Source organism: Anabas testudineus, chromosome 12 (assembly GCF_900324465.2).
Source record: "Anabas testudineus chromosome 12, fAnaTes1.2, whole genome shotgun sequence".
NCBI classification, from domain to species: Eukaryota; Metazoa; Chordata; class Actinopteri; order Anabantiformes; family Anabantidae; genus Anabas; species Anabas testudineus.
The window spans coordinates 13,021,958-13,045,770 of record NC_046621.1 but is presented as its reverse complement, the minus strand read 5'-3'; the positions used below and the strand labels follow the sequence as shown (position 1 = coordinate 13,045,770).

At 41.9% G+C, this 23,813-nt stretch overlaps 2 protein-coding genes across 2 annotated transcripts in view; both read left to right on the top strand.

Moving 5' to 3' along the window:
• The first annotated feature begins 82 nt into the window (after positions 1–82).
• On the top strand, positions 83–6,063 carry LOC113159929 (glutaminyl-peptide cyclotransferase). The gene is made up of 7 exons (XM_026356936.1): positions 83–255; positions 2,074–2,220; positions 2,461–2,742; positions 3,722–3,889; positions 4,439–4,538; positions 4,918–5,034; positions 5,130–6,063. The coding sequence occupies exons 1-7, from the start codon at positions 124–126 to the stop codon at positions 5,309–5,311; spliced, it is 1,128 nt and encodes a 375-aa protein (XP_026212721.1). The 5' UTR covers positions 83–123; the 3' UTR covers positions 5,312–6,063.
• Positions 6,064–8,135: 2,072 nt separating this feature from the next.
• The window catches only part of LOC113158321 (connector enhancer of kinase suppressor of ras 3-like), a 42,395-nt gene continuing 26,717 nt past the window's right edge, over positions 8,136–23,813 (top strand). The window contains exons 1-2 of the mRNA XM_026354140.1: positions 8,136–8,389; positions 21,689–21,852. Coding sequence (XP_026209925.1) covers positions 8,338–8,389; positions 21,689–21,852 — 216 coding nt within the window. The 5' untranslated portion in view covers positions 8,136–8,337. The remainder of the gene's footprint in view (positions 8,390–21,688; positions 21,853–23,813) is intronic.

Below are 23,813 nucleotides of genomic sequence, written 5' to 3'. Positions count from 1 at the left end.
AATTCCACGAGGCGCGCACACACACACACACACACACACACACACACACACACAGCAGCCTCCGGCCCTCCCTCCCTGCTGCTTTTCACATGATCTGTAAGCTTTCACAGAGGAGAGACAAGAATGTGGACAGGAGCGACAACAACGATGGCTGAGCGCAGTCCCAGCTTCAACATCGTGCGCTTGTTTTACACCGTCACCATCTGGGCGACATTTATCCTCAACTGCGGTGGAATCCCCTGGACTCAGGAAAAGGTAAATCCACCGACAGGTAAACATCATGTAACACACAGAGAGCAGGGGGCCAGGCACAGTTATACATTCAGATACCTCGTTTAGAAAATCCTCTCCAAAAGTGACACAAAACTGTGTTTTGCTTTTATTTGTCATGTAACTAAACGTTTATTCTAAGTAATAAATAACTCCCAGTGTTTTGTTAAATGCCTCAGCACTTTAATCTTTCTGTGATTTTGTTGGAGAAATATTTAAGTTTTAATGTGTGTGTGTGTGTGTGTGTGTTTCATTGTGCCATGGAGATTCTCAGCACTTAGTATACTACTTTTCAGTCTGTAGATATTTATGATATTGCCACACTTCTCTGCGTTATTTCTTGGCGCTGTTGTGTAATGCTCCTGAGGTTTACCAAGGTATGCCTGGCCATTCATGCTCTTCATCTATGTTCTTCTTCTCCTCTCCTCTTTGCCTAGTTGCTATGGCAGCGCAGTCATCATCATTGATCCTCCAATTGCAAGTCTTGGTATTTATAGACCTTAAGCGGACCCCCCTTTTAACCCTCTCAGAGTTCGGTGAATCCCAGCTCTTTGGAGTACTATATTCTGTCCGTATGACCACATAATTACATCTTTTGCGCCGCACATATGCCCCTCTGTAATTACGTGACTGACACATGAGTCACCAGTCGACTTCATACTGAAAACACGTCTAGTAAGTGCAAAAGATCCAATAAACAAACTTTATAAATGTCCCCTCCCGTGTTGTCTGAGAACAAGGAAGAGGAATAAATGTCCACAGTGACGTATCCTGACATTATTCATTCCAAGCAGTGTTGAAACAAGCAGTTGCTTAATCAGTCTTTATGATTTTAGTCATTTGTTAATCAAAACTGCCAAACATCAGTAGCCAACAACAAATCCAATATGACTATTATCTTTTTTGTATCTGTTTAATTGCTTTAAATTGGTTACCTGTGCGTCTGACTGTTTGCACTGTTGGTTTTACACAATCAGTAATCAGTAGAGGCATATTGATTACCCCAATATGCCTCTGACTGCCGTGACCTTCCCATTAAGGTTTGTCCTGGGCACATCATATTGAAGTGACAGTCGTCTATAAGAAAGGTGCAGGCTCTGACGGTGCTCTGATATTCTCCACCAGCTCCACCTCTCCTGCTCTCTGTTCTCCTTTCCTGTTCGGTTTGTTGCCAGGACAACCGCAGTTCTCTGCAGGTGAACTTTGAGACCAAATGGGATCGATATGTTTTTTTAACCGCGCCACAGCATGAAATTCGGATCTGATTGTATTTTTTACAGTCATGTTTGTTGGAGCAAGAGCGAGTGATAGCATGTTAACAAGAGCCCTTCACGCTGCTGCTCCTCTATTCAGTAGACCCCTGATTTATTAAAATGCTCTTTGTGTGTACTTGAAGCCGTTCAATCAGTGTCTATTCACACAGCTCTGATTGGTTCTTGTTATGCAGATGATATTACACCTGCTCAAAAAAAAGAATTCCTGTTGGCAGACTTAACGAGTGCTTTCCTGTAATATCAGACAATGGATGCAAATGTTGTGACACACTATCATCAGTGGTTCTGTTTTCTATGTGTCATCAACGTTGTTGCTCAAATTACATGCATCATAGGATGATGTCACTGACACAGCTTAAAAGTTGAGGAAACACTGCCTCGTAATATCCTCTGATTGCAACATTAGAACACAACGAGCTGATCGCCTTTATCAATGCGATTATTCTGGAGCAGCTTTTATTTTTTACGTAAATATCAATGTAATAATCCATTTTGCATTCTCCTGTTTCCTTCCTCTGGTTCCATTCAGCTGCGACACAGAGCTGGCACACTAACACAAAGTGAGATCGACGCTGCCCTGTCTCACACCAAGATCGAGCAGATGTGGCAGAGGGACCTGAGACCACTGCTGGTTACCAGGTACCCAGGCTCTGCAGGCAACCAGGCTGTGCAGGAGGTGAGTTTATCATTTGCAGGGTAACATATCATTGATGGACTTCTTTAAATAAACACTTGCACAGAAAATGTGTAAATTCCCCAATGATGCCTATGAAACATGGGCTTCACTGGGTTAGCTGGGTCACATGGGTCAGCTACTTACCAAGGTGGTGTTAAAGAGAGGCGCAGACTAATGCAAATTCCTTTGTGTGTGTGTGTGTGTGTGTGTGTGTGTGTGTGTGTGTGCTTGTGAGCACAGCATATCAAAACAACCCTCACGTCCCTCGGAGCAGGCTGGGAGGTCACAGAGGATAAGTTTATGTCACAAACACCCTATGGCTACCTCCCCTTCACCAACCTAATTGCCACCCTCAACCCCTCAGCCAAGCGTCGCCTGGTTCTGGCCTGTCACTATGACTCCAAGTACTATCCACCACAGTGGCACGGGAGGGAGTTCCAAGGTGCCACTGACTCTGCTGTTCCCTGTGCCATGTTACTGGAGCTGGCACGAGCCCTGGATGAAATACTGAAGGCTCAAAAGGTAATTGTGTTACTTCAACCTGCAGTAAGTTATACTAATAAATGTGCAGATGGCTAAATCCCTACAGTGTGCGTTAAACACCAACCAGCACAAGTATTTGTTATTGTGGCACTGCGCTGTGGCCATGAATCACAGGAGTGTCATGCAACAACAAAAAAAGAGAGGGCTGTGAGCTCTAGGGAAACAGCTGGCAGACACAACCTTTTCCTAGAACTAAGCAAATAGTACTCTAAATTGTCTTTACAGCCCTGAAACATGCAAAACTACAGTCTAAAGGGAGCAATACTAACAAAACCCTATAATCAGTGCTTAAGTATTATATTTTACATTTTAAAGAGAAAGGCTTGGTTTTTCTGTAGTTCAGAAAGTCTCATAAAAAGGCCAAATCTAACAGTGTGTTGGTCTTTGTTCCGATCTTCTGGAAGTTTTTGCTACCATACTGACACAGATTACCACATCTTAATTGTTGCACACACAACTCATGCAAACGGAATACACTTAGTATTCTTGTAGCTTGCTCGTCTGCCCTTTTCCTGTTTCACGGTTGAGCTCAGGCTGCTGTCTGTTGGGTGGACAGTGACACAGCCTGTGACCGGGAGAGATCAGCCAGGGGGCATGTTTATCAGACTCAGCTGTCCATCACAAAGGTCACCGCAGGCTTAGGAGTCACAATGAATACAAATACGTTTGCTGCAATGAAGGGTGGACTTGTAATCAATATCACAACTGATAAATCGCATAAAGTATTTGGATGTGGATAACATGTGCAATTTATTTGGCATGTAACAAAATATTTAATATATAAGCCTTTAAACGTAGGGATAGCCGTGGCTCAGAAATAGCTTCATGTAAATGTATTGATAGTTTAGGCTGTTTGGTGTCAATGTAATCTCATAGCCACTAGGGGGCACAAAAACTCTACAGAAAAACTGAAGCAGTATATTACTGTACAATATTGTTTGTTGGACCTCCCTTGCAGAGTTCTAGTCCCGACTTGACACTGCAGTTAATCTTCTTTGATGGAGAGGAGGCTCTTTTCCAGTGGACCTCCACGGACTCCCTGTACGGCTCTCGCCACCTGGCCCAGAAGATGGAGAGCACCCCACACCCCGCTGGAGCAACAGACACCAACCAGCTTCACAGCATAGTACACTATATCTATATCTTTTCTGCTCATCCTGCTTATGTGTCCTGAGACTGACATGGTCACTTAAGGACACTTAGTTTACACTTTCAGTACAATCTGTTCAGCCCTGCTCTCTGCACACAGACACCTTAGCAAAAGATGTGTGTTTGAAATACTGCATTTTGATGAAATCTCAAATTATAATTATTTATCAAAGATGTGACACAAAACAGTAGATATTTCTGTAGCTGCAGCAACATAGTGCATCTGTTTATCCACAGATAAGGATAAAGAAGATAATGGTGGTGTGCGTGCATGTGTACATGCAGAAGGGTGTGCTTGGAGTGTATTGCAGAGATGCGAGCGCGTTGCACACTGGAACACATGAAGTCATGTCACTGTCACTGAACTTAACATAACAAACACACCTCATAGCAGAGACTCTGAGGTGTGATTGTTATATAAAAAAAAAAGCTTTTTCTCAGGGACTTATCTTAAGGATGTTCAAAGAGAGTTTGTAGTGAGAGCTCACTATCACCGTTTCCTCCTCCACGCCCTCTTCCCTCCTAGGATCTGTTTGTGTTGTTGGACCTCATCGGAGCACAGAGCCCTCGCTTCGGCAGCCAGTTCCCCAGCACGGTGCACTGGCTCACCAGACTGCAGAACATTGGTGATTGATCCAGTTTTACTGTTATTGTAGAAACTATACGTCGGTCTTTTCACTTTGGTGAAGTTGTGGCACAAGCATTGATAAATCATCTACGAATCACTTTGATCAACATAGTCAATACACTAGTTATGCTTAATAACAAAATAGCTGGAGATGGCAATGGACTGTTCTAGTTTAGTGAATATGTTAGATTGAAGTACTGATTCTTGTACTTAAGGAATACCATATAAAAAAGTTAAATGTCTACTATCTCTATCTCTACTATTAAACTACTCACAACTCAGTACAAAAGAAGCTACCTCTTGACTCAAACTATTCAGACTTAATGCGCGTCTGTTTTTTCTTTGAACTGAGCCTCTTCTGCTTCATATATGCTCAGAAAAACGCCTGCACTCCATGAACCAGCTCGTGGATCACCCTAACAGTGTGGAATATTTCTGGCCCGATCGGCCTATTGGCCGCGTGCAAGATGATCACATACCCTTCCTAGAAAGAGGTATTCACATCAACTAACACTGTTACTGCAAATAAATGATGACATGTATTGTGCTAAACATGTAAGTTGACATCCGTCTTGTGTCTCTCTGTCAGGTGTGCGTGTCCTCCACCTTATACCCTCCCCCTTCCCGTCCGTTTGGCACACGTTTGATGACAACGAGCAGAACCTGGATCGTGCCACCATTCAGAACCTCAACAAGATCATTCAGATCTTTGTTCTGGAGTACCTCAACGCCAGACCTGCAATCCCTTCAAACACGCAGAATGCTCCATAAAATTCCCAGCAAGCCGTTCAGCAACTCTGTTTTTTTATGAGTAGACTGTAAGAATCCACTGCATTAACTGAAACACATTTAATGCAGTTTTAACACAAAGAATAAATCTATTTCTAGGATTTAATATTTAGTTTTACATTAAATTATTTTTTTGTCCTCGTCCTTTCATGCTTTAAACATGGAGACTTTAAGACTCTGTGGCTTCATCTTCCCCTCAGGCTTCAAATCCCCAGCAACAAGATCGCACACAGGATCTTCTGTGTGGTTTTTATTACACTGCTTTCTTTATGTCAGCCTGAGCTCCTCATTTACACTGTGAGGCGTCTTAACATCTTTCGCCAGTGTCTCGCTTCTGAAGAAAACAAGTTTAAGGTTATGACAAATACATAGCTTACAATATGCTACAAAACCAAATGGGTGTATATGGCAGTGAGACACATGACACAGTTCACATTGTGTGCTTTAGCTGTCATACACTATGTGACATCACTCTCCTGCAGTAAATCTGTTCAATGTTTGGAGAACAAACTTGTCAGTGGCATGAAGTGTGTTTATTTTTATTTTTGCGAGCACAACATTGTTTTTGTCCTTAACAGTATATCTTGTTTGTGCTCATGATTAACGTGCCTGCCTTTGTTGATACATTAGATGTTATTAGCTGATTGTAGTGTAGGTACCTGAGTGATTTACAGTGTTAAAACTGGACTTCCTGTATTTTGCAATTTCAAAATAAATGTTGATTCAGAATCGAATGATGTTGGTGCAGGGTTTGTTTTAATGTTATTATTTTGGCAGCCATGCATAAATAAGTTTTTGTTTCACGTCTCAGCAGTCTTGGATCCTCTCTTCCGCAAGCAGACTAAACACTCCCTCCATTCTCTGCCTCACCTTCACAACAATTCCCTTGATTCATTTAATCCTATCACGGAGAACCTCCCCTGAATTCCACACCGCCCAAATCCCCTTCAATCCAGCCCCCTCCCATGAGAACTGAACATGGCTCTGACTCCCCCACTTGTGCAGCTAGTAATGTTTACAATGTCTGGCAACACTGTGCACCAACATGTAGTTATCTGCAAGGATACTGAAAGGGTAACTGCTTCAAAGGCCATGTATTTATCAATCAGCTAAGACTCCAATATGTTAAAACTTTGACAAATGCATGTGTTTAGGTGTTTTCTTTGACTTTGAACTTTAAAAAGCAGTTATAAATTTTAGTATGGCACTTTAAAAAGCATGTTTGCCTGATTTGTACAATGCATATATTTAGTGTTTCTTCAGGGAACCTGGCTTTTAGGCATCACCAAAATTACCCTTTGGTGATGTTCATCTAATTCTAGTTATTAAGAAGATGAGTTTAATTAACTTTAATCTAAAGAAAGGAGTCTTATTGAAAATATGTCTCGGGTCCGATCAATCAGCAGGTAAACAAGCGTGTTCAAACAAGGAAAGCAGGAGAAGCAGAACAGTTGAACAGAACTCTCGCTTCCACTGCTTTTTTTTTTTTTTTTTTTTTTGCCTGAGAGCAAATTGATGCATGCCCAAGTTTAATAACGGCTAAGCTTTAATCTGCAGCTGATTACAGTGCAGGGTACACAATAGGTTCCAGCTGTACAGAATTGGAGTGATGGGAAGGGCTGGGACTCTCCCGTGAAAGGTGTGTTTCTTTAAATGTTAAATCTTGAATTGCAAGTTTAATCCATAGTGGTAAAAAAAAAAAAAAAAGTTTAACAATGCCTGCATTAGTTATGGAATATAGCTCAAATGTATTCATAGTGCCTTCAAAATGTTGAATTAGCTTACAGTAAATAAATGTTAAGTTTTTCAAGAGAAACAAATGGGTTTATTTCAATGGATAGCCCTTTAATACATCACTGTTTTAGCCACCAGGAAGGAAATAAGATTGTGTTTGGTCATTTGTACAAACTTTCCATTATTGTCTATTGCATCTTTTTACCCTGAGGAAAGTTTAAAAGGGGTTCTTTGACATTTAAACACAACAATGGAAAGTCTAACTGGCTGCAGTGTCTGGGAATATCCTGGTCAGCCAGGAAGCCTGCTGTGAATTGATTGTGCACTGTATGGACCAGATCAGGCACCTTATAGTCTCTGGATTTGGCATGTTACGTTCTTAATGAGGCTGTATTCGATGTGTGAAGCATTATTGTCAGAAGGGGCGAGAAACTGTCTAAAAAAGCACTAACCAACAGAGAGCAGCAGTGAGTCACATTGAGCTCAGTGGAAACAGTCTTGCAGCTATAGTTTGACCTAATAACCTAATAATTTCTTATATCCCCTAATAACTTCAGCACTGTACCAGTTGGCTGGCAAATTAGATGTTTAATGTGCACTTTTTAACGGTGACACACTATTAAAATGATGTTGACAGAGTGGCAGTATAATCCTAATCAGTGTTTTCCCACACAGCTCGTTTTGTTTTTTCAGGAGACACTAAATCCAAAGTGTGCAGCCTCCAGTTTCAAACGAGGGCGGTGAACGCACCGGGAACTACCTACAGCCCGCGCTGCATTCGAGTGCTGCTCGTAAACGCTAATTTCAATATCTAGAAATGGTAAATAACACAGGGCTCTTGTTGTTTGTTAAACTGGTTTCGCGGCTTACAATAGTTCCTATGAGCACAGTTTAACATGATTTAAATAATTACAAATGTGTATAACTAATGAAAACAAAAGTAAAGTTACATAAAGCTATCAACATAAAGCTAATGTTGTTTTGCGGGGAAATGATGATGTTTCCCAGCACTGTCGGTGGGACCTGAAGGCAGCAGCGAGCCGGCCCGGGCGGTGAGGAGCTGTGGGGGATTTCAGCTCAGCCTCCAGTCAGGACTGTGTAGACCAGTTCAGGGAGTGAGCACACACAGGCGGACTGCACCGAGCTCCTTACGACAATGTGGCCAGCTTTTGGGTTTTAAATTGTAGATCAGTGCTGGCCGAAATTCGGCCGTGTTGTTGTTGTTGTTGTTGTTGTTGTTGTTTTTACACCTCTTATATCGTGTGGAAGAAACTATGGAACCGATAACGAAGTGGACGCCAAAGCAAGTTGTCGACTGGATGAAAGGTAACGTAAGTCTTACTTGTTTAGTTTTTCTTTAGACAGAAACAGTGGCGTTGACACTCGCAGTACTTCTGTTCGTACGTGTTGGTGTCTCACTTATCATCCACTGAGTTTCGTAGAAACTGCTCCTGCCTGACAACATACCTCCAGCGAGGCGGCGAACAATGCGCTGCACTCTCCACTGCTGCCGTTTAAAGATGCTAACAAGTGGAGCACCTTCACACTGTTGTGGTCTCCTTTTACTTAATGCCACTAGTTATGTGGTTATCGCAACACTTGCTTCACACTAACCTGTTGCTTTTTGCACCAGGCGACTCATCAGGTGTAAACAACAACAATAACAGAGCTAAGTTTAACTGCAGAAATGATCTGGCTCAAATGCACTAGTTTACTTTGTGTGTTTTTACACTGTATGTGAGAAGAAAAGGGCTAAAACCTAAAACCAGACGTCCACTGACAGATATTTGCCCCAGGCTCTCCAATCTGAAACCAGTTTTACTGTCTGACTGAACTAGTAAAGACAGTCAACAGCCCAATTAGTAGTTATTTTCAGTTAAATCACACTGATGTGAAACCACCACCACTCGTTTTTGTGTTGGCACCGGCTGTAAAATCAGTGTTAAACTTTCTCTCTCTGAGGAAGTCAAAGGTATTTGTATTCCATCAGTCATTTCTTTAAAGATCAGACCAGATAAAAACCACACAGACACAGGCAGGAATCCCTGCTGCGGCAATAACACCATTACTCATTGAGCAGGAACATCATAGGTATGTCAAGTGAGGGACAGTGAATGCTATGAAAAGTATGCGTGGAAATAATCAGGTGCTTTCCTTTCAAACACATAAACAGTGAAGTGTGTGTCTATGATACAGTGGTAAAGGAGTGATGGGCTCTTAAGGTGGCCCCTCGTAGGATGGAGCTGGTTGTCAAAGACTTTTCAAAACTATTTTGACCTTAACTTTTGGATGCTTTGCGCCTTTGTGATTATTTGGAGGTATAACAGTGTAGTAGCACATTAAGTGCTGATTAAGGGATGACTGTCAGTGCTAATCTATAGTTGGGAGCTAAAGGGGGATTGTTCAGGGGTAGGTTTCTGTGTGTCCAGTGAAAAGAGCCTGACCAGGGAGTGCATGAATGGAGGATTAGTTGTCCACACAGGCCCCATTGCTGACAGCTTCCTGAAAATCAGACTCAGCAGTTGTCTCAGCAGGTATTAACCACTGGATTTTCTCTTGCATACAAACACGGGAGAAGTGAACCAACTGAAGTGACAGCTGCCCATTCATGGGAATATTTCGTATATATCCCTTTTACACACAAGCCTGATGCAGAACCATGAGATGCTGAACATGGGGTTAACCTACTTTTGACCATTCACGTGCAAGAGTGGGGAAATTCCAGCTTGTCCTGTGCAGTGTTGTCTTACACTGGTGATTTAACAAAGTGGATGATGCAGTCTTGCAAAGTCATCCCTGAAATGTAACTTTCCTTAATGTGGTCTTTGAAGGCCGAACAGTAATTTGCTTGGGTTAGAGGCGTCGTCTATGGATGTACACTACAATTACTTTGCAGGCATTTGGATTCTTTGCCTTTAAGAAGTCGGAGCCACAAAACAAACACAGCCCTGAACAAAAATTCAAAATACAGTGCTGCTTCTTGACGCCATTGCTTACCGCAGATCACCACAGATCAATGATTGGTCTGGCTTCAAGCCACCTGAGTAAAATTTCTGTGAATGACTGATTATAGACATTAACATACATACTTACATAACAATGTTATTTAACATACAATTAGCATTGCTCATAGTGTCCATTTTTAAATTCGGGTAACCTTACCTGGATGAGTTTTACATCTGGAGTATCTCTTAATGGTTCTGAATCATCTGATAGTGACAGTGTATTATAAGGGAATAAGGGGGGTGTTTAACATTGTTTATAGACAAGTGCTGCACAAACTAGAACCACAGGAGACAAGATGAAAATCTCTGAAGTCGTCCTTTAAAATGTCAGCTGTGGCTCCAAAGGTATGTTTAACACGTGTCAGGGACAAGACAGACAAGTGTTAGGCTGAGACAGGGCCAGAAACAGTATACATGAAAAAGACGAGACCTAAAGTTGTCCCCAGAGACCGCTGTACGGTACACATCCACAACATAACCACATGTTGTTTAACTGAAGAGGAACTTGTATAATTCTTTTCATACTAAGGACAAGCATCATTAAACTGAAGAAAACCCCTTGTATAAAACAGGGTCACGGCCATGTCACTAACCTGTGAACCTATGCACTATGGGTGTTTCCAGAATAGTTGCACCTCAGTGAAGCAAGTGAAATTAAACTCCTAAAGCAGCACTGTATGTGGTCATTTGCTCTCCTTTGCCTCAGGTTGGTTTCCTCAGTAGGACAGGAACTGTTTTGTGTATTGAGGCACTTGTTAATCACTTGCATTGTTCAAGGAGATAAGGTGGTGGTTGGTAGATGTTTATTGCGAGTGAAAGGGTTTTTGATTCTTCCAATTTAAACACTGTTGTTTTTTTTGTTTGGGCACTGGAGATGCCCTGAAGCACTTTTCCTTCACCACAAGCTCTTATCGTCCAGCTGGAGCTGTGGTGTCGTGTGATTGGTATGCCATATGTCATGTGAGGGACTACTTGCCCTGCAGGAAATAAGCACTTTCTTAATGACAGTATTGATGGAATGACACAACATGTTCTGAGGAAATGAATTACATTTGCAATTCAGTTAAGTGCAACTTTTGGGTTGGATCTGAAGAGTTGCATCCAGTGATGTTAATTAGGTGACCCACATACACATGTCCAAGTCAAAAGTTTAGGTCATATGCTGCAAGTCCTTTTCCAAAGATAGTCTTGAATCCACATGGTCTTCAGCTGACAGTGTCTGGCACTGCACAGTTTGTTTAGTTCCACCTCAGCTAAATAGTTTCTCTTTTACCAAACACACTTTCCCTCCTCACTTGTCCACCTTGTAGTTGTTGGTTGTGAGACTGCCAAGTTTTAACAAGGCATCCCAGACATGCAAACCTGCACAACTACTGTCTGGCGGAGAGGCTTTGATCCAGTTCTTTAACAAGTCCAGACTTTGCAGTTCAGTACACACTGGATGTCCTCCAACAATTCTATACTTAAACACTGGCTAATCAAATTTCACAGCGCTGTGTCTGGAAATGGATTAGGCATGTGAATGTTAGTGATTGGTTTATTTTAAGAATGAAGTAATGATTAAAGTCATGCTGATGTAGTGGCCCACATCTATCCGCTACCCATTTTAATAGCAAACAGTCATGCCTCTTTTAGCTTACTGGTGATGTGCAAGGAGCTACAGTTGCAGATGTGTGTGAACAGTCCCCATAACCAGCTGTCTGGTATGAATGGGCAAATCCAAGTTGAACATGTGTTCTTTATCCTATGTCAACAAGTGGGTTTATTTAATGTGGAAGAGTAGCAGCAAGGGTGTGTGTGTGTGTGTTTGCGTGTGTGTGTGTGTGCGCATGGCTGTATCATGCCTTTTAAGTAGCATCAAGGTGCCAAGAACGTACTTAGCTTGTCAGAGAGGTGACAAACATGTGCTGAATGTGCTTTTGTCTTTGAGCAAGTGTGTGCTTGGACAAAAATAACAGGATTGTGTCTCAGTCTGCACATAGTTAATGGTTTCACCGATGGGTACATTGAGCAGCTTTATCTGTAGAGATAGCAACGTGTGGGCACTGATGGCACATGATCCTTATCTGGCTAAAGCCCAGACCTCCTAAACTGGTGTGTGAACAGACATTGTGCAGACACCTCACCCTTATTAAGACTTCCACTGCCTCTGCTTTAGCACTGGTTCTATCAGACAAGTGGAAGTCTATGTTTGGATACTTTCCACATGACCATTTATCCATTTTAGCAACTTGTACTGTATGCTGTCTGTATACATAAGTGAGAAAAGGTGTTAAGTTAACCCTAACGAAGGCTTTCAGAACAGAATTCACCTGTATGGTGTCTCTAGTGACTTTGTGTACAAAAGGAAGTAACAAGGCAGAAGAAGATCTGACCATGTTTGGAGTCATTATCTGTGTGCTGTGTTTCCAGAACAGTTTCCCCAAGGGGGTCATAAGTATGCCACTAATATTATTATTAATAAATAATTTATTCACCCAAAAGACATTCTTCTATGAAGGTTGAAACTCCTGTCTTTGCCTTTTACCAGTTTCCAGTCATTGAGCCACTCAGCTTTTAAACTCAACCCATTGATAACTCTGCTACTTTGACACGGAAAATAGTCTTGTGAGAAGTGGGAAGAGTTGTAAGATGATTCCCCCTTGGGAGACATGACTGAATGGAATGGCTGTAGTTTTGTTCCTGACGGCCCCTCCATGGCCTGTTTCTCACACAGCCTGGTGTCCCAGCCTTAGCCTCAGGAGCTCCAACATATGGGGACTTGTCGAAAAATTATCAATAGTTAATGCCACTGTTGATCTAGTCACAGAGTTACAAAGCAAAACAAGAGCCAGTCATGTTTTAATCAGTATTAGAGTTTTCATATCATGGTTAAAAGTTGCTATCCATTTGAACTTCTAAGTCATGGGCTAGCTTTGATGTTATGAGTGGACAGTACACACTAATGATCCTTTCTGTGTACAGCACTTTATAGGGGTTGTGATTTCTATCAGTTTCCATTTGCGTCTATATCCAACGGTTCTTCTGTCAGTGCCAGAAGAGAAGGCCAAGTGTCACCTTGTATCCCTGCCAACCTGGGCTGGACCAGTTTGCTTTTTATTCAAATCTAGCATGTGCATTGCAAATCCCCCAGATGATCTCAGCTTAGCATGACCTGCAAGCTCTTTGGCTCCTCTCTGCCCTAAGAGCATTGGCCTGTGAAGTGCCGTGCTTAAGCCATGGGAATAAAGGCTCCAACCTGAGGTGGCACAGCGGGTGCAAGTGCAAATAATGGGTCACATGCTGACAGACCGCTCATGTAGAGATGTCAAGTGCACGTGTATGACCTCCCTCACTAGTTTATGTGTTAGGATTGTGGTCAAAGGCTCTCTCTTTTGATTATAAAGTCTCTAATTGCTACTGCACCAGATCTGTGCTGGGCAGCTGGTGAAGAGAGGTGGAAAAAAGTGAATGGCTGTGTTGGTATTGCTCTCAAAGCACTGCTAATGCATTCATGCTCAAATAACCACAGAACATGAGAGGAATGCAGTGAACTGCTGTTATTTTCCTTCTACCAGGCCAAACCAGCAACTCTGCGAATGAGTGGTCAAAACAGGTCACACATGTCTGGTGTTGCGTGCGGGGGACACCAGTTGCTTTTAACGGATTTAAAATGCTGAACCCAGTTGAGTTGATGGTCTCCCTCGCTGACCAAACATAAACAAAGCTCTTTCATCTTTCCACCAGCTTACACTGCAATGGAGTGTAATGTCATTATGAAGATTATGAAGTGATCTGTAGTTTTATGAACTGCTACCCACTTTTGGCTTTAGCTGGGTACTTGGGTGGATGCCAGATCAGAGCTTGTTCAGAACATGCCTAGACTAGTTCATATTTCCACAGTCCGTCACGGAGACCGAGTGAATGCCTGACTAGCTACTCACACAATTCAAAATTTATGTTCTTGTTGGGCATACAGTGGCAAAAAAAATGTAATGGTTTTCTGCATTAATTTGTCATAAAATGTGATCTGATCTTCATCTAAGTCAAGAGTACTAACAAATATAATGTGGAGAGAATAATCACACAAAAATTATGATCTTTTATGTCTAGATTAAGAACAACCATAAAAACCTCGGATGGAAAAAGTATGTATGAACTCTTGGAATTAATAACCCCCAGTAATGTTCTTTTTAGTAAGCAGCCGCTTCCTCCGTGGTGTCATGCCATAGACACCCTGCTTCTTCAATGTTTTACCTACTGTAGACTAATGAACACAGATGTTAGCTAGTTCAAATGATGCCCTCAAATCTCTGGCTGTCACTCTGGGTTGCTTTTTTACCTCATTGATGAGTGTTTGTTGTGCTCTTGGGGTCATTTTAACTGGCCGCCAACTTCTTGGTAGAATAGCCACAGTCCCAAAGTGTCTCCATTTGTAGATTGCCAAACTGTAGACTGGTGAAAACCATATTACATACTTTTGCCACTGTATAACTGTGTGTTTTCTACTGACTTAAATTTTGCAGTCAGTTGTGTTTATAATTGCACAGGAACATGTTGTAATCTAATCAAGACTCCACACAGACTGTTGTTTGTTGATCCACATGCCTTTGTTCGTGTTTTCCCTGCTGTGATGTGTCTTTGGTCTGTAGGTCAACTCTGTTGTTGATTGGTTATATTAGAGGGTGCTGATAGAAACAGCAGCTGTAATCATCCAGGTTGTTGTTTCACAGAATTGATGGTGATGATGCACTGATGAACCCCCTCAGGCCCACATAATGTGCCATGAATGGATGGATTTATATTAAAGGGAAACCATGTACTGTCTGTGTTTTTTCTCACAGCACACAAACATGCATATAAAACTATTACTTAAAGTTCATAAAGCTGAATACATGTGCCAAGTTTCTGTTTAAATATAAAAAAGACCTAAGGAGTCCTCAGCAACGTCCATGGGTGCAATGAAGTCATGCATTCGTCTCCAATGCGGGGGATCTGTTTATTTACTGTCTGTCTGGACTTCCCCATCATATGTTTCTATTTTCAAGAATAACATCCATTTGTTGCTTATTCTCTACAACAGTTACCACACTTACCTTTCATATAACCTATTAGTCACATGCCATATCTCAGGAATCTCTCGATTCAAGGCTGAAAACGGCAGCTAGTTTCAAACAAAGCGCTGTTGTTTCCTTGATCTAAATTCAATTGGTTGAACAAAAGCCATTAAGGCAAACCGGGGGTTATGAATTTGTTTAAGCAGGGAGTGGTGGCTCCTCTTTCTAGAACTGAAAAAACAATCATAGGACATTCCGTTGATCCTCTATTGTTCCTATGAGTGTAGACACCTGGGTAAATTCATTCACCTGCCATTCATTTCTGTTTGTGTTATGGCACCGTATCCAGTTGACATTACAGTCATCATTTACAGGAAGCCAGAAAGTCAATAAAAATTAACCACATGTAGTGCGTCTGTGTGCCTGCGTCATAGGTGACATGTCCTGGCCTGTAGGTGACACGCTGTCTCTCTGCACTCTGTCTTCCATATTGAAGGTGACTTGCACTCCTCCACCCAAACCTCTTATAGCAGTTAGAATAGGATGAGCTGCCCACAGCCAGCAGGGTGCGGAGTGATGTCCTATATTGCATGATTCATTCAACTGTTTGTTGCATTCACTGCTTCCTGTCAATAGATGATTAATTGAAAATGCTCTGGGAAAGTTGACTTGTTGATATGTGGTGTGAATAGAGTGTACGTGTCTTTTTGTGAGGGATGTGTATTTGATTAGGCAGATAAATGATGCTCTTAAACTTCGTTAGTAATGTCAGAAGCCCCTATACATTGAATTGTGGTCACACATTCTAACTCCATAGCCGAAAACAAGCTCAGACATGTGTGTAGATGTATTTTGGACGAGAGTGATTGATAGGATGTTGTTGTTTTTGATCAAGTAAATCATCTGTATTACAAGGTGGAGTCTCTTTCTACTACTGCAGCTGGGATTTTTACCAAGATTTGATGAAGGATTTCCCCTCTGCAAGATTTATAACAATTAGCAGAGCGTTATGCAAAGATGCTCATGGGAATCCATATTAAATAGCTATACTATAGGCCTACTATACTATACTATACTATACTATACTATACTATACTATACTCCAATATACCACCCACTAAAGTCAAGCTGTATTTAGTTTAATTAAAGGCTTGTTTCTGTCTGTCATATCTGTTTTATAAAAGTCCAACAAAGCTCTGCCATGCAACATAATGGCACAATGAATGCTAAGTATAATGCAGTATTCCCACACGCAATGGTAGTAGACCAGCTAGCACACTATTCCCATTGGTAAACTAAATGAGTGGAGCTCATTTCCTCCCCTAAACCTTGCTCATCCTTATTGTGGTTTCCATAGGCAGCTATTATGGTGCTGGTAAATTGCTCTGTAATCAGTATGCAGGGCCACCCTGATCATACACCATACATGAGATGGATGAAACCAACAAATTTAGTTTTTTTGTGTGTGTGTGTGTGTGTGTGTTTGTGACTGCCTGTGAATTTGGGTTTAGGTTTGATAAGGGATGTCCCCTCCTAAAAGTGGTCCTTTCCTTTTTTTCTGTTACTGCATTTCATTTCCCTGTTTTTTCTTGATCTCTGTGTCTTTGAGGGACTCTTTAATTCTAGTTTTGTCATAGGAAAATTATGTATAGGTTGTAGCAAAGTGAGTGTCTCAGATATCCTGTTGACACACAAACAGCGCTGCCTAATGCAACATCCCATCTTCAGTAGCAACTGTCACGCTGAGTGTCCTTGTTTCTGATTTAACTTGTATTTTGATTAAAAAACAAGACCATTCCCAGTTCCTCAGATTGACAGCTATTGCTGTATTGTGCATGTTGAAGACACAAAGAATGTGGCTATCTTGGGATTCTCATAAACAGGCGGAACATTGGAGGGACCAGGACAATTAAAAGATTGTGGTGGGTGGGGATGCAGGAACAGGACTCAGAGAAAGAGGAAGGGGAGTTCGAGAAATTTTTGACGTATTTGTTGCTTTCTTTAGCTGATGTTTATGCTACTGGTAACGAACTGCAGTGTGACCAGGCAGCCGACTGGCTGGAGAGTGATGGGTGTTTATGTTGGCCAGAGATTGCCCCCTGCCACTGACCAACACTCAACTACCAGTTGCGCTTAATTGTACCTGCACATGCTACTGATATCTACACAAAAATGATAGTGAACCTATAATGCACAGTTGTTAGAGATGACAGGCAACACTGTTGGTATGTGAGGACAGTCTGACAAGAATGATGACCTACATGATGTTTGAGGTGCAAACTGAGTGACCTAGACAACCAGTTTTTTTTTTTCCACGCCCTTAGCTTAAGCAACAATTGCTTTTGTTGCTGCGGGTTTGCAGAGGCACTTCTAATGTGCCTGCAACTGTCTTCTTTATCTCTTCTTGCAGTCCATATCTTGTTTTTTCTCTATCCTCTGCTTGTGATCTGCTTGTCATACAGAAGCCAAAATGCCTCTCATAACCTCCTGTGCTCTGACTTGCATCGCCTCCAGACATCACCTCTAACCTCGCTCTAGTCAATATTAACCAAACCGCCCACCCCCCAAACCTCACATTTCAAAATCTGATGGGGTACCACCAATGTGACTAGGGTTTTTCGTGCTGCTAGAACAGAGGATTAACTGAGCCCAGGGCCTGGCACCCATACTTGGTGATGTGCTTTAACCATGACAGCCCTGCAGTCTTTGACCCCCTTTTCCCTCATCAGTCATCATCCATCACAGTGTAAGAGACAGAGCTGCTTTTGTCTGCCGCTGGACGGAGACTAGCCTCAGCTGCTTTTTCTCACTTAGGGAGTCCTCTCTGGACTTGTCACTGCCATTTTGTACTTGTCTGTGTTTAAGATTAGGTCACATGAAGTGAGACACTCTATGTTAGCTGGAGGAAGCAACGATAAGATTAAAACATGGGTCGCTCAGGGTCAGAGCCAGTTAAGTTGAAAGCTGTCCTGGGGATAACCTAACTGAAATGTTTCAGCGCTGCAAAAAATCAACAATAAAATAATCTGATCTTTATTCTTTCTCAGTATCCAAACCATTTCTCAATGAAGTTTCAGGACTTGCAGAACAATTTAAGAAACAAATGTCAGTATGTTGGCACATACAACATTGCAGGTGTTTAGCGTCAGCGTTAGTGTCAGTAAAGGGACACCTGATTAAAAACAACCATTAGTTAGAAACATTTGGAGCAAAATGTGACTTTCAGAATTAAGGCTCTCACAGAAAGCCGTAAGGTCCTATATTGTCCACAGCAACATAACATGCTCATTGCAAAGATGTAGAGGACAATTGTGCAACCCTTATCGACAGTTCCCATTGGAAAGGGCTACCCAGTGTGTGTACAGTCTTTGTTGTCGTCTTGTGAAGTCATGCATTAGTGGATAGCTTAGCAGTTGCCGAGAGGAGCTTTTTCATTCTTTCTAATTACAGATCAGCCTGGCCCGGCCAGAGACCATTGTGCCAGAGAGCTGTGAATTCCCACAATGGTGCTGCTCAGCGGAGAACAATGACTCAAATTCCTGACTGTTCCCCACAGGTTGAGAGGCTGAGCAGACCAATAAAGAAAGCAGAGTTACAGTGCCTTTGCTATTCTACACCCAGTAGCTTTCCCACTGGCCACCCCGGTGGGGACATTGGTTCATGTTTGTGTGTGTCCCTGTTTATGTGTATGTTGCAGGGTGGCTTGTGCTCCCACTGGGAGCACAGGGAGAGGTTGAAATATGGGAGAGTTGAAGAGGAGGGAGTTTGTTCACTCTTTCTACTGTAATTAGACCCCTGAGAAAGAAGGGTTAGGTAGCAAAAGCTGCAGTAAATGTATTGTTGATGCTGATTAACACTGATCTACATTTTACAGAGGACAGTGCATTAGACCAGTGTGATAAATCAAACCTGTTTGCTTTTCTTTAATAGGGTTTGCATCAAACAAACACTATAGCTCTTGAGCTATCACCAGTGCAACTGAAGCAGTTGTATTGGTAACCTGTTGTACATATAACGCGTGTTTGCTTGTATGTTCATTTGTGGGTGGTAAGAAAGACCCCACAGTGAACAACAGGTGCCATACTTGGACACACACACTGACATTTGCCAGTCCCACCGGCATTTTTATTGATCATTGACTTGATTTTTTAACCCCCATGTAAGAAAGTACTTAGACGTGTGTGTTTTTCTGTCAAAGTAGTAAATGTTTCTGACAAATCGGTACACTATGTTTAGATGATTGTGCAGCTTATTGGTTTCCAGTTTGACTTTGTTCAGTCATTTTGATACCAGATAGAAAGTTTTTCCAGCTTATTGGCTATGTGATTGCAGTTGACATTGGTGCTGTGGGTCTGTACTTCTGCTACACAGTTACGCCCACTTGCTTTGGTTTGAGGACATTTGCCAAGTGGTTCACAGAGGCCATAAAACTCCTCCAAAGCGTTTGATCTGCGAAGGCCTTTGAAAGCCATTCACACAGCACTCCCTCCTGCCCCACCCCCCCACTCAATTCACAAAGATGTGCCACTCTATCTCCTTTACTGGTTTCTCTACTCTTAATGAAAATTGATAGTCTCACATACATACACAACCCAGCAGCCATTGATCTCCCAGTAAATGTTTTATAAGCACCTCTATAAGGGCACCCCCTTTTTATATGAAAGGTGTCGATGGTTAAGTTCAGAGAGGGAGATTGCGTTTCTATGTTAGGTAGGAGAGTAATGCGTTTTCTCTGTGGCACCCCTCTCATCTAAATTTCTCCCTATGACTTCTAGGATTGGGGATAGGATATGTGGACAGAAAACACCTGCCAATGAATGAATAAAATAAAAAAGCCTTCATTCATGAATTAGCAAGTGCAAATAAAATCCTCCCATCATTTCTTTCCAGACTGTTTCCCCGTGTCAATCTGTGTAGTTTAAGAACAAGTGAGCTAAAAGACAGTGTAAGCCTTAGCATGTTTTATTGTAAACTGAACCACAAGTTTTTCTTGTGCCCTTTCCTTGTCTGGTTGGTGAGGACGGTGGCACCATTCCACAGGAAATGCCTTTTTAACTCAGCAGGAAGGAGAAACTTCAACCCCTTCGGATTCAGAGTCTTTGTTTTCATCTAATCGCATTAAGTGACTGGACTAGTGTTTGTATTTGGCTTGTGTTCATGTCGGTGTGGGCTCAGGCCAGCGCTCCCTCTCATTTCGAACTGGATTCTTGTCCAGACTGCTGGCCAGTTAAGCTTAAGGTTCTCTGAAGTCTTGCCTATGATTTAGCATGCCAAGGAATGAGAAAAATGTCATGAGCCTAACTGGACCTGACTTGTGTGGTGCTAATGGTTAACAAGTTGTGATGGATTTTTCCTCTAATTCTGCACCGATGACTTGAGCTCTCATATATATTTTGTCAAGGCTTGAAAATGCCATCAAATGTGAACTTTGATGTCATAATGGAATTTTAATGGCTTTGAAAGGAGTCTCTTGCCAAATAAAGAGGCAGTACTCCAAGTTAGCTGTAAAACTTGTATATGTATATTCGGTATGCCTGCAGCTGCTTCCCAGAAATAAAAGCATGTTGAAGTATATAAGCTAACCTTGAATAGAAAATATTTCTGTTTAACTTTAAATATTTGCAAGTACATTGAAAGCAATGCTAAACATATTTTAAGGTATTATTTATTTGAACTGTACTCACAACTTACAGTAGATGCACTCATCTGCTATTAAGTTACTCTCATATCGAAGAACATTATTTGTGGTAGCGTATGTGTGGTATGGTTGGAGTGAGTGTGTCTTGCAGCTGACAGGTCTTTGAGAGAAGCAGGGCGCAGGGCCATGTAGCTGCAGCTGCCCCCTCTCTGTACACCCTTTGATGGGGAGAAAGATGGCATTTACTTCCATACCCACAGCTCACACGCACAAAAACACACACACCCCCTCCAAAAGGCTCGTTCTTCACTCTGTTGTCTCAACACTACTTCACTGAGGGACACATTGCATGCATAGGGAGGGAGTGTTGAGAGTTTGTTTATGTCAATGCACTGTTTATAGCTAATTCTACAGTAGCATGAGAGCCTGCTGCAGTGCATTACAGCACATAGACTAGTCTTGTGATCCCCCAGAGCAGTTGGTAACACAACTCATTTGCTGTTGGTGCTCCAAATAGAAGCAAGGTGACGTGCCTGACAATGGCAGTTCATTGAAACACCCACACCCACATCCACACACACACACACAAATATAGCCCATTGTTTAACCAGCCTAACAGACTTAGAGGTCCCAACCGTTACACTGTTGGTGCTGTGTTTAGTTAGCAAATATAGTAGTCCCACCTGTTCCTTATCTGCCGTGTACCCACACACACAAACTGTTATGACACACGCTTATAAAACTAACTAGTACAGTAATTTAGCTTAAATAAGCACAAATGTTTTGTTTTGCAGTGCGATAAAGAGCTCTCACAAATGACAGTTGAACTCAACCTTTTTATAGTAGCAGACTGTATCTTTAATGTTTAATATCTTTAATATCTGTCTAGTCTGTTTGTTTAATATCCGTATAGTCCATCTAATTTCCCTCTTCATCTTGTGTCCAGGTTTGGATGACAGCCTTCAGCAGTATGTAAGCAACTTTGAGCGGGAAAAGATCAGCGGTGAACAGCTATTAAAGATCACACATCAAGACCTGGAGGAGCTCGGTGTGGCCAGAATTGGACACCAGGAACTAGTGCTGGAGGCTGTTGACCTGCTCTGTGCTCTGGTCAGTATATCTTTGTTTTTTTTGGTGTGTTTGTGTGTGTGTATCTTATGTAAACGTGGAACAGGGCTGTATCTTCAGGAAGATTATTGTAACACACACTGTTCAGACTGTTTTGGTCATCATTCCTCCCTTGATCTCAGTGTCCACACCAACTGAAAACTCAGTATGTAGTCATGGTTTGGCAGCAAAAGGAACCAGTGATGCAGAAGGGCTCATGACTTCCCACACAGCTTACCAGTGTGGGGGCACCACAGCACGTGAAGTAGCCCAAAGACATTTGGAAACAGTACTGTCACGCAGAAGAGGACAAATGAGGTCAGCAGAGCCTTCGGCTTGATTTGCCAGTTTAATGCTGTGGAAGACTATTAGAGACAGTTAATGATGGTTATCATGTAGGGTCAAGTGACAGCTTGATCTGGTTGATAGATGGGACCTCTCTCCCTTCACACACATACACAAATCAAATATAAGATGTAGGTACTAAAGCTATAGCTGTATTCTTTCAAACAAACTGACTATGACTGGAGTGACTTGACTGAAATCATCTCTCTTGGTGCAGTTAAAGATCCATTGTTAGTATCTTATTAACCTCTCTAGGAGCGAACCTGCTAACCCACTGCTGATCATCATCGCTCCCAGAAGAACAGCCAACAAAAATGTCTGCCTTCTGGTAGGGAGCATAAAAAGAGAGCAATGAAATCCATCCACGCTCCACAGAGAGCTGAAAAAGAATCAGGTTTTCCAGCAGATGGGATCAATTTGGAGTTTTATCACTTCCGTGCCATAAAAGTCTCAGATTGTGGTCCCTATGTTTTGATCAGCGTCAGCACTTTTGTCTTTATGCACTCCTAAAATGCTTTACATTTAATTGTTTAGGGCAGGGTTATTTTACCCAAAATAACCTTAAATCTTTTTTCAATCTGCACATTGACTGGGTTCGGATCAACAAAACACAAGATTTGTGTGTCATCTTCCAAATTGGTGCAAGTTGTGGAGGGTTGGGGTCATATGTATTGAGCTAGTACGATATAACATCTGCATGGCAGCTAGTAGGGGCTTAAACTCTATGGTGAAGGATAACTTTTATCCTACCAATACACACACGTTACTGTTTTCCATTGTGCAAAAGGCATCCCAATAAAACACTTGAAACCTGTCCTGTAGTTTTGATAGATTTACTCTTCATAGAATATGTCCCATATGGTACATCATGATGTAAGCCATACTCTGTTTTACCATCAGAGTAATCGGACCCAGATTTTACTTTACCGCTAGAACCTTTGCATCAAGGCAGTGAAATCTCAAGTAATTTTCCTCTCAAACTGTTTCATAAATTTTGCCTCTAAAGTGCTTCCACAGCATGGTTTTGTTATTCTAAGTAAGTCATTTTCCTTTCATGTGAACTTTATTCTCCCTCCAAAATATGCTGTTAATTTGTAATACTGTATTTGTGTATATTTATACTATATGGTCTTATGCAATGTAGTGAGGAAGTGTCTGGCACATAGCACTATTTAGTTCAGTTCAACTGTCACCCTCCTTTCTTTTCTTTGAATCTTCCAATCATGAATGCTGGAATCTCGGCAACCTTTCACCTCTGACTGAGGCAGTGCAGCTAAATGTTTTTTGTTCGTTAGTGTTTCCCTTATTAAGAATGAGGCCTCGTCCTTCCATGGGCCCCTTGGGAGGAAATGAGGCCCCCCATTCAATTAGCATAAACTGAGACAAGGTCACTGCTACTGATAGCAAGACAAGTTACCCAGTGCTGAAACCCCCCATGCTCTCACACTCCCTCCCATTTCTCTGTTTTGATTACTGTCAGGTCGACACTTCCGGCTGAATATTGTATATGTGTGCACCAAACAGACTTGTCCTGATCAAATTGTACTTTCACTGGGTGTTAGTAGTTTCACAGCTAAATGATGATTGATGGTGTAGCATACAGTGCCTCAGCCCTTTAG